This window comes from Hydractinia symbiolongicarpus, chromosome 6, assembly GCF_029227915.1.
Source record: "Hydractinia symbiolongicarpus strain clone_291-10 chromosome 6, HSymV2.1, whole genome shotgun sequence".
NCBI classification, from domain to species: Eukaryota; Metazoa; Cnidaria; class Hydrozoa; order Anthoathecata; family Hydractiniidae; genus Hydractinia; species Hydractinia symbiolongicarpus.
In genome coordinates, this window is record NC_079880.1 from 25,694,076 (window position 1) to 25,706,148 (window position 12,073).

The 12,073-nt window shown below is 38.2% G+C and overlaps 1 protein-coding gene across 1 annotated transcript; it reads left to right on the forward strand.

Moving 5' to 3' along the window:
- The first annotated feature begins 8,184 nt into the window (after positions 1–8,184).
- LOC130648244 (uncharacterized protein K02A2.6-like) lies at positions 8,185–11,415 on the forward strand. The gene has a single exon (XM_057454284.1). It carries the CDS (start codon positions 8,185–8,187, stop codon positions 11,413–11,415), a length of 3,231 nt encoding a protein of 1,076 aa, XP_057310267.1.
- The last annotated feature ends 658 nt before the right edge of the window (positions 11,416–12,073 follow it).

Sequence of the window (12,073 nt, forward strand, 5' to 3'; positions counted from 1 at the left end):
GATAATGTTTCCTCTACACTTAAATTAATTCATTTTCCTGGCTTTGAAAATATAACTGTGGCCCTAAGAATTTTAGGCACATTACCAGTCACCTCATGTGAATGTGAAAGGTCCTTTTCTGCACTACGACGATTAAAAAATTATAACCGCAGTACTATGTCTAACGATAGACTAAATGGCTTAGCTCTTCTCCACATCCATAAAGAAATAAACGTTGATATAAATGAAGTTATAAATAAATTTTCCATTGATAACAGAAGACTAAAATTTTAAGACATGACATGTTTTGAGATATATAACTAATGATAAAGAAATGTTAATAGATAGTACTTACCATGTTACCCCCCCCCACCCCATTATCTTTTTTACCTATCTGCTCTTTTTCTCTCTCTCCCCCCTCCCCTCGCCCTTTTTCTTTTCATCTGATTGTTAAATTTTTTAGATGTGATTGATAAGATTTAGGCTATTTTCATAAATTCTGTATACATCCATGATAGTAGTATAAATAATATTCAGTTAATAAGGTAACAAAACAGCTAGCTGCAATGATAATACTTGTCTTAAGTCAGCCTGGTGGGTGCGAGTATTCCCCTAATGCAATGATAATAGTAAGTAGGTAAGGGAAGTAGGTAAGGAAAGTAGGTATAGTAAGTAGGTAAGGGAAGTAGGTATAGTAAGTAGGTAAGGGAAGTAGGTAAGTAAGTTGGTATATAAGGGAGTATGTTTTTTTATGCTTCATGTTGACCTGGTGTACTGAAATTTAGTTTAAAATTTTCAGTTTTGATTGTTGTTCATTCATTTATTCATTGGTTGGTTTTGACAATTGATCAATTTGACTCATTTCATGACAGATTCATTTTGTTCATGGTTGGTTATATTACCTGATGTGCAAGCTGGAAGAAAGAAGAAAGAAGATTTTGAATGAAGAAAGAAGATTTTGAGTGGATTATTAATTTAATCCTCTAATCTTTAAAAAATGTTATTTTTGGATTTCATTTATCTGGATGTGAATCTGGAAGAAAGAAGAAATTTTGCTGGCTGGCTAATTTTAGCCTTAATTTTTCTGAAAACATTATTTGGCTTTTATTTATGAATTTTATGGTTGTTTTTTTTCCAATAACATATAAGAAATGGACATGTGAAGGTCCTGTCTGCTGCATTTTTGAGTGCTGAAATAGATAAATAAGCTAAAGCTTCTGGGGTTTCGCCCCAGACCCCACTTGGGGGGCTCACAGCGCCCCCCAGCTGTTTTATCACGCGCAATTTTTGCTACGCAAAAATTGCGCGTGGGCTTCGCTTCGCTTCGCAAATCCGCCTAAGGAGAAAAAAATCCTGTATCCACCCCTGATTACGTATGCTACATGGAAAGACACAGAAAACTTTGTTTTTATTGTGGTAGTTGTGTACATATTTACATCCTTGTACTATATATATGACTAGACGATAAGGCCCGTGGAAAGAATCACTTAGGCAGAAGAACAATAAAAAATAGTATAACTAATTGTTTTAGATTTTAGCAAAGTTAAATTTGGCAAAGTTTAGTTTAATCGTTGCCTGTAATGTGTAGAGGTTAAAACGCTGATCAAAATATTGTATAGGATCCTATGTTTTCGACAAACGCCTAAGAAGATATAAGGTTTTAAAAATTTTGCTGACGTCAGCAATGGTCCGTCTAAACTCAAAAATTTTTCAAAAGAAATTTTTAATCGTGTTGATTTCATCATATAGATCTTAAAACGCTGAACGAAAATGTATAGGATTATGTACTTTTGACAAACGGTTGCAGAGATATTGGAAAATAATTTACAAAGAGGTGGCAAGCCACCGCAATGATGAACTCAACCTGTTAGGTCTTTGGAAACAAGCTAGAGGTTGTACTCCTCTAGAGAATATGCCTCTAAAAGCACAATTCTCCCTTTTTACAAGGAATTAAAAAATATATATAAAAATAAAAAGGACACAACACATTTAAAAGATGAACAAAACTTTAACCAAGGGCAGGTAGGTTTCGACCCATATTTCTGAACCTAAGTACCCTGGATGTCTAGCTGGGTCACCTCGAAGAGGTCCGCGGACGGTCATCAGCAGAAACTAGACATCCCTATCTTCCTAAAATTAACTTTGGCCATTTTCTGTTCAACTGTGCTATTCTTTGTTTTTAACTCAGGTAATAAGTGGAGTCGTTACTCTCCAAAGATAAGATCATGTGTGATCAAACCCCCCTGCTAATATTTTCTATTTTATTTTTTATTTATTTTTATTTTAACTGGGGTAATAAGTGGAGTCGTCACTCTCCAAAGACATGAACTGGTATGATCAAACCCCCTTGCTAACTTAATTTTTATTTGAGTTTGTTTTATTTTTGACTGGGGTAATAAGTGGAGTCGTCACTCTCCAAAGACAAAACTGAGTGTAGTCAAGCCCCCTTGCTGACTCATTCCGGTTAAAATATTCTCGATGACGTCATTAACCCGTCTATTCCGAAAGGGATTTGGGGACCCAGGTTTGCGAAATACCAAAATTGGTCCTAGGTGGTCCCTAGTTACCCACGTGGTGAAAAATCATTGACATCACCAACTTGTTTCCAAGTTATTTGGTCTCAAAGTTATAGGGGCATTGTAATGGCTTCATAAATTTAATATAAGGAAATTTTGAACATTGCAGCAAGGCACAATAAAATACTCAACCTGTTAAGTTTTAGGGTTAAATCATAGAGGTTTGGTTCCTCCAAAGTTACTGCCAATAAGACAGTTAAACTTCCTTTTCGCAGGATACACAATATCAGTGAAAAAAAAACACACACACACAAAAAAAAAAAACACAAAAAAATACACACACAACACAGATTGCACAATCCCAACCTTGACATCAAACGGTTTCGCCCCAAAGCCTCAACTAAGGGGTGTCAGGATTCCAAGCGGGGCACCTCTAATCCGAGGTCCACTAAGTGGTCATCAGGAATCCTCTACTGTCATCAAATGTTCTTTAATCCGTGCAATCTGTTGACATATAAAACAAGGGTTGACTGGGGTATATTAAGTGGGGTCGTCTCACCCAAAGACAAGACTTGTAGAAACCTGTAAAAAGGGAACTAAGCAAGTCAAACCCCCTTGCTATGCGACGTTTTTATTTCTAATTTTTTTTTTCTATTTTTATTTTATTTTCTATTATTTTAAACTGCCTGGAAGAAAAAGACGTAGGATAGTTTGCTGTTAAGTTTCTTCTGAACGTCACATTGTGTTACAGTTCTGTCATTGCAGTGAAGCCACTGGTCTGTCTTTTGGTCTTGAACGTTAAAGTAGTATTATTGACGTCGCGCCATAACGTCAGAAAATTTATTATATTAAACATGCATTTTTCGGGTACATCAAAGGAAAATAAGCATATTATCTTTGCGTGTTACAGACACAGAGACACACTTAGCGTATTATTATATAGACTATTCTATAAGGCCTGTGGAGAAATCCACTTAGGCAGATGGGCAATGGAAAATAGGTTGTTTTACATGTTTTGCTGACGTCAGCAGTGCAGATCCCAAAAAAATTTGAGAAATTTATTTTATTCTTTGATTGTAATGTGTAGAGGTTGAAATGCTGATCAAAATAATGTGTACGGTGATATGTTTTCGAGGAACGCCAAAGGAGATGGAAGGATTTAAAAATTGTGCTGACATCAGCAAAAGCACGTGAAAGTACAAAAATTTTGTTGCCTATCTCGTATAGATCTTGACACGCTGATCAAGAAAATGTATAGGATCATGTACTTTTGACAAACGGTTGCAGAGATATTAGAGTTTGAAGGTTTTTTGATGACGTCATCAACCCGTCCATTTTGAAGCGGATTTAGGGACCCAGGTTTGGGAAACTGACACAAATTAGTCCAAGGTTGTCCCTAGTTACCGATGCGGTGAAAAATCATTGAAATCACCACTGTGCACTGTAATGGCTTCACTAATGTTAATTAACTTTTCTTTCACGTCAATACTATTTAAACGTTAAAGTTTGGTAAATTACAGAACAATTTTATGGGCGATGATTTACAGACTTTATGAAAGAAAACAGTGAAGAATGTAATCCACAGACAGACAGACAGAATTGGCGTATGATTATATAAGACTAGTCGATAAGGCCCGTGGAAAAATCCACTTAGGCAAAAGGCTATTAAAAAATAAGTTTCTTTAGATGTTTTGCTGACGTAAGCAATGCACATACAAAAAATGTTCTTAAAATCTTACACAAAATGTCAAAAATGTCAAAATCTTACAAAAATAAAAAGAGAACAGCTTGCAACGTGCAAAATCTAGTTGATAAAAAGTTACAACAACGGCACTCACAACATTGACACTCACAACACCAATACTTACAACACCGACAATAAGAACAGCAACAGTCACAGCACGGATAATAACAAAGTCAGAAATAACGCATCTCAAATATGTACATCTTATAAGTGATTATGTTGAAAACCCTCAGTACTTAAATCTGAAATGTCAAAAAGCTGGCCTGCAAGAGTTAGCACAAATCAACAAAAATAAGTTCTTTACACATTTTAAATATTGTCTTTCCCTTAAAAGCTTATACAAAAATATGAAAATGCCATAGTTTAGTAGTTCAATAATAATAAACGTTACCCCCGTTAGGAATTATAGTAAAACATCAGTAAAGAGAAACCGTTCTTTTTTTGATCTTTTTGTAGTCTTGGACATGCACGCAATAAAAATGCGGGGAAAAGACGTCTTCAAGAAGTATTTATAATGCTGAAGAAACGCGCGCTTTTTTACGGCATTGTATAAAACGTCTTGAAGATGTCTTTTAAATGCGTGTCTAAAATATGCGCAGTAAAGATTTCTTAAAAAAGTACTTCGGATGCGCGCATTTTTTAAGCGCAAAAAAGATATAAAAAAGACGTCTTTAAAGCATCTTGTGCCGGCTGGTACAACAACGTCACGCAATTCTTGTTTTTTCTCATAAATCAGGAAAATAATAAAAACTTCATCTTACCAACAAGTAAGGAGATGGGTTTACTCACTTTGCCTTTGGGATTGCCAACACTATTGCCCTCAGTCACTGCAGAAGAAGAATTTCGAGGGGTTAGTTTTTCATAGCTTTGTAGTGTTACACCCACGTACATTAGCCCAGTTATGGCAGGCTGGTACTGTTACTTCAAAGCAATAGTTATCTGCGTAAGACTGAGTGTAGGAGCTCCGTAACACCTGTAAGGCTACAGCTAGGGTCACAAGTCTTGACGCACAGATAGTTGCTTTATTTTAGGTAGCAATAATTTAAAAATTCATCCGTTTTAGTAAATTCCAATGATAAGTTGTACTTTTGTGTGCTTTTTAATTACAGTTTAAATTAATTATTATGTTGTTGCTAAGGTTTGTTTTATGTTGTGGAGTTGTTGTTTTTACCAGCTTTTTTCGGTCAGTCTTTTTATGAAAATCCTTGCAAAAAGGGAGATTTTACTGTGTTGCAAAATCTTTAGAGGGTTCCAAGTTCTACCTATTGCTTAACCACCTGTCATTAGACAAGTATTACCATTGCAGCTTGCAGATATTACTAGCCTTTCAAGACAGAGATGTTAATGACAAAAGGAGGTTTCTCTCCAAAGAATAAGAAGCCACTGGAAAACTTCTATATTCTCCCCTTTACAGGAATGATCGAAAAACTAATGGATTTCGGCTATACTGAAACAAACACCTATGAATGTGGAAACATGAGGATTGGTGAAATTCATTCATGCTTTGGGATCTGGTGCAGGCCCTTGAGTAAGCATCACTGCCTCCTGCAAGACACCAGTCACATTCATTGACACCATCCGCCAAACCCAATAAGCTTTGTTAAGTGTTGGAAAAAGAAGAGTCGACAACTACAAGTCGTATCGTTGTTTTTACCTACTGACACAGAGCACAGGGCTAAGAAAGGTAGAACCCAGCCCTTATAAAGGTTGTTGCAAAGAATGAAAAGCAGCAAACCTGGAAACAAAAAAGCTTTCCAACCTTAGACATGAACACTTGAGAAATCGTATCGTAATGCTTGGGCTGACCAAGAAACTGCCCCTTAGAAAGGTAGACTTGGAGCCCAGCGGCGGCAACCCAGAAAACTATTGCATATCGCAAAAAGAAAGGAAAAAAAGTGGTTTAAAAAGCATAGCTATGTATTTAAAAAGAAAAGAGACCAAGTGAAGAAGTAGAAAAGTGAAGTGAGAAGTGAAGCTAGATGTAAAGTTAAAAGTAGAAAACAAAGGCTACAGTTTAAAGCGGATTGGATTTGAAATCACAAATAGTAAGAACTTACTATTTGTGATTTCATTTTGGTTTTTATGTCGGTGGAGAAAGCAGACTCGCACTCGCTGAATTCAAAATATATTTAATAAGGCTGGTCATAGTAAAAAACCTTGGGTCACAAAAAGAATTCTTACTTCCATAAACAAAAAAATAGGCTTTTTAAAAAGTTTCTATTACAGAAGAAAAGTGACAAATAAAATATTGCATGCCCAATTTAAAACTTATAGGAACACTCTAGTTAATCTACTTCGAAACAGCAAAAAATATACTATAAGGACTTTTTTATCGATACGAAAGGGACGTTATGGCGGTGTGGGAAGGAATAAAATCAATTTTTGATATTAAAAAAAGTAAAGCCAATTTCTATTGACAACAATGGGGAAACAGTATATGACCTGTCTCAGATAGCTACCCTTTTCAATAATTATTTTGGAAACATCGCTGAAAAAACAAATCTTATCGAGATTTTTTGAGTCAACCAAATCTCAATTCAATCTTTATGAAAACTACAACTGCAGGTGAAGCAATAAACTCCTCTTGTGTATTCAAGAGAATTAAGCAACAAGACCTAATAGCATTCACAAAATTTTACAAAATGCTATCACTTATTATTAGCAATGTGTTATGTAACATTATTAATCCATGTTTTATATCTAGCGTATTTCCTCAATGCTTAAAATATTACAATGTTATTCCAATCTGCAAAAAAAATTCTCTAATAATGGTTGGCAACATCATGCAATTTCTTGCTATCTAATATCGGTAAAATATTTGAAAAGGTTATGCATGTTAGACTTTATACTTTTCTTGAACACCATAATCATCTAACTCCCTTCAATTTGGGTTTAGGGTAAATCATAGTACAACTCACGCACTTACCCAACTCACTAAAACCATTCGTGAGGCTATCGATAATGTCGAATATGCAGGTGGTGTTTTTGTGATCCTAGAGAAAGCTTTTGACACTGTAGACCACAAAATATTAATTAGTAAACTTGAAAATCTTGGAATTAGGAGGGTCTCCAAAAATCTTTTTCAATCTTATCTAAGTGAAAGATATCAGTTTGTCTCCATAGGAGGTAAAAAATCTCACAATACTATTATTAAACATGGGGTTCCACAGGGTTCAGTCCTGGGGCCCTTACTCTTTTTGGTATACATAAACGATCTCCAAATTAACATCCTACATTTCAAAGTATATCATTTCGCACTTGACACAAGTCTAGTATATTGTGCTAAAAAACTAACAGCAACATTAATAAAGATCTCAATCGTCTGGATGTATGGCTTAGAGGTAATAACATCAGGCTAAACACGAAAAAGACAGAAATTGTAGTATGCAGATCTAAATATAAATCAACAATTCACAGGAAACTAAATTTTAGACGGGGTGGTTAAAAGATTACACCTTCACCAACTGTTACCTAAGAATGAAAATTACAAAGTGCACGCACAATGATAAACTCGACCAGTTAAGTCTTGGTGTAGTTCTAGATAAGCATCTAACCTGGAATGATCACATGTCAAATCTTGCTGCAAAATTATCAAGGGCCACAGGAGAGATTAAGAGTAACATAGCACGTAGTGTGTGATATCTGCGTTGCCTCTCGCGCACGCGGAGCTTACATGCCTTTCGACATCGCCTTTGCTTTTATATTTTGTTACGGATCTGTAGGTCATTGTTTAGGAGATCGGAAGATGGACCTGAAAAGTAAACATATGTTTTGAATCATCACACTGGCGCTGCGAGTTTATCTTTGTTAATCCTGACGAATCTCCCTACATACAGGACAATTTTACTTTTTCGACTTCCTTTGTGATATCTAGAACGATATTATTCAATTATTTCTGCTTACCCACTTCGAGAGCTAGCCACAGAGACGTGTTGTGTTTACATTATGGCTAGGGCAGTGGACATCAGTTGTCCTCCACACTTTGATACAAATGGCGACGTTACTAGTCTAGGCACCCGCTGGAAGAGGTGGAGAAATGGGTTTGACCTGTATTTAGTAGCTGCAGGTATTACCGATAACACCCAGAAAAAAGCTCTTCTGTTACACTGTGCGGGTGAAGATTTACGTGAACTTTTTGACACGTTACCTGAGCCAGAGGCCGCAGATGGCCAAAACGATTATGTTAAAGCATGTACTGCATTAGATAAATATTTTCTTCCGAAGAAAAACAAACGCTACGAACGTCATGTATTTCGTACATGTGCCCAAAAGGAGTCAGAATCTATCTCACAATATGTCACACGTTTGCGAACACTGGCGAAAACATGTGAGTTCAGAGACATAGATGACGAGATAGTTGATCAAGTTATTGAAAAATGTACATCACGTAAACTCCGAAAACGCCTTTTAAAGGAGAGTGAGTTAACTTTGGTAAAACTATGCGACATTGCAACAATAATGGAAGCTGCTGATCACCAAGTGGCACAGTATACCAAATCGACCCTTAGTCGCAACCAAGAAGATGAAGATTCTGAGCGAGATGATGTAAATTTTATCTCAAGAAAGATAAAACGCACCGGTCTAAGAAAAAGTGGAATTGCTAAAACACCACCTACAATTCACACAGGACCGTCACAGAATAATCAACCGTACTGTTACCGGTGTGGTAAAAAAGATCATCGTGCAGACAAATGCATTGTTACAAAAGGAAAGTCTTGTCAAAAATGCGGAATACAGGGACATTTTAGCAATGTATGTCGATCAACTAAGGCAACTGTTCGCTATGTCACTGCTGATACCTCCTCCTCGGATGATGATTTTGTGTTAGCCATCGACAATGACCCTAACTGTCCCAACCATAAAAATTCCATGTACCCAGTAGATGTAGATGGACAACGTGTCAATGTGCTCATAGACAGTGGAAGTACCATCAATGTAATCAGCAAAAGCACCCTTAGTGCACTAAAATTAAAGTCACCTATCCTTCCATACCACAAGAAAGTTTTTGCTTTTGGTGCGTCGTCACCGCTCAAAGTTAATGGCTGCATATGGGTTGTCGTTGGTGCTGGAGAGAAAGTCGTGTCTACCAGATTTGTTGTTGTACCACAATCTTCTGTCACCATATTGGGTGTGGAAACTGCTTGCAAATTGGACCTACTCCGAGTTGGCCCAGGTGGAACCATGAACGACAAGGTGAACCACATCTCTACCTCCGAGGACGGTGTATTAAAACAACTGCTTTGCAATTATGGTGACAGGTTTGAGGGCCTTGGAAAACTGAAAGATGTCAACCTCAAAATCCAAATAGATCCCACGGTAACTCCAGTTGCACAGAAAGCCAGACGTCTACCGATCCTAATGCAGCAACAACTGGACATGGAATTAGAAAAACTCTTAGAACTCGGTGTCATCGAGCCCATAGAATCACCACCATCATGTGTTAATCCCCTTGTGATCGTACCTAAGAAAACACCTTCTGATGGCATACGTATGTGTGTTGACATGCGTGTTGCAAACACCGCAGTCATAAGAGAACCGTATCAGATACCAACTCTGGAAGAAGTGCTGCATGAGTTCAATGGGTGCACAGTGTTCACAAAGCTGGACCTGAACAAGGGATACCACCAAATTGCTCTAGACGAGGCTAGCAGAGACCTTACGGCCCTTGCAACACACCGTGGTATATTCAGATTCACAAGGCTGATATATGGAATCGCCTCTGCCGCTGAACAGTATCAACGAGAATTGGAACTTGCACTATCAGGACTATCTAAAGTACGTAACATCTCAGATGATATCATTATTGGTGGCACTAGTAATCAAGATCTACTGGATCGCATGCAATGCGTATTTGAGCGTCTCCGAGAGAAAAATCTCACAGTAAACCTAAAGAAATGCGAGTTTCTGAAGACTGAGCTTATCTACATGGGTCACAAGTTGTCAAAAGATGGAATTGCACCGGATGAGAGGAAAGTTAGAGCTATAGCTGACCTCAAACCACCAACTAATGTGAAAGAATTGCAATCCAATCTCGGCATGGTGACATACTGCTCCAAATTCTTACCAAACTTCTCAACTGTGACTGCACCATTGCGTCAACTACTCAGCAAAGACACCAAATGGAGCTGGGGTGATGCGCAACGACAAGCGTTCAATGATCTTAAGATCATGCTGTTATCCAGTGCGACACTTGCTTACCATCAACCTGACGCATACACCGAAATCTTTACTGATGCATCCCCTGTTGGGCTTGGCGCAGTTATAATGCAACGTCAGCCAGATGGTATCTTAAAACCAATTGGATATGCCAGTCGCTCACTACTAAATGCAGAAACAAGATATAGCCAGATTGAAAAGGAGTGCTTGGCTATCCTATTTGCAATAGAGCGGTTTCGAATCCATCTTTATGGTATAGAATTTGTTGTTAAAACCGACCACAAGCCGCTAGTGACAATGTTCTCTTCTCGTAGGAAACAGCTTCCACCACGCATTGAACGCTGGGTTATGAGACTCATGCCATACGCATTCAAGGTTGAGTATCACCCAGGCAGAACCAATGGAGCAGATTACCTGTCACGGTCAAACCCGATGCAAGACAATACACCATCGCACCGAATGACTGAGGAATTTGTCAACTTTATTCAAAGTAAACAGCTACCAGTTGCCATACCAAAGAAAGACATTCGTGATGCACAGAATGATGATCCTGCCATTGCCCTCATTAAGAAACACCTTGCATCTGGAACCATTCCAAAATTGGATGTTATTAAAGAGTATTATCCCTCACGTTTGCAACTATCCATTGTCAATGACATTCTCATGTTTGCCAACAAAATTGTCATCCCGCCAACTCTGCGAGAAAGCATCATCTCCATTGCACATGAAGGACATCAGGGACAAGTACGCACAAAACAACGTCTGCGGAAAAAAGAATGGTGGCCACGCTTGGGCTCCTCGGTTGAAGCCCACATTAAGTCATGTCATGGATGTCAAGTCACCGCTGGTGCACAAATCAAAACTCCAGTAGTAATGACAGAAATACCTGATTCAGCTTGGTTGATGTTGGGTTGTGACCTTTGCGGTCCGTTCCCTACTGGTGAACACCTGCTAGTATGCATTGATTATTACAGCAGATATCCCGAAGGTAGAGATTATCCGCCGAATAACTGCTGCTAATATCGTTGACAAACTTTGTAAAATGTTTTGTCGTTATGGTGCGCCAGAGATAATAGTGACTGACAATGGACCACAATTCCGGAGCAATACAGATTTCGCTACTTTGATGAAAGAATTTGGGGTGGAGCACCGCAAAGTTACCCCATACCATCCCGAGGCAAATGGTGAGGTTGAAAGGTTCAACAGAAATCTGAAGAAAACCATCCAAGCTGCAATTGCTGAAAATCAGAACTGGCGAAGTGCCCTCCAGAATTACCTATTAGCATACCGTACCACAACGCACGCAACCACTGGTGCCACTCCTGCAGAGCTTGTTTAACAGACTGGTTAAAGACAAGCTACCAGCCTCAACCACAAGTTCCAAAAACACCATGTCTGTCGTTAAAAACCGAGACCTCATCCAAAAAGAGAGAATCGCGAAATATGCAGACAAACGCAACAATGCTCGCAGTCATGTCATCCAACCTGGGCAAAAGGTTCTCGTGGCCAATCAGTCAACACATCGCAACAAATTTACCCCTAGATGGCGCGATGAACCTTGTACTGTTACTGCTGTAAAAGGAAATGCAATTTTCATTGAAGACGGTACAAAAACTATGATGCGCACTTCCTGTCACGTCAAACCCTACTTCATGCGAAATAACCAGCGGTCAAATAA

Excerpts from the sequence above, each read along its gene's own strand:
- LOC130648244 (XM_057454284.1), top strand. The coding sequence starts at position 8,185 with ATGGCTAGGGCAGTGGACATCAGTTGTCCTCCACACTTTGATACAAAT.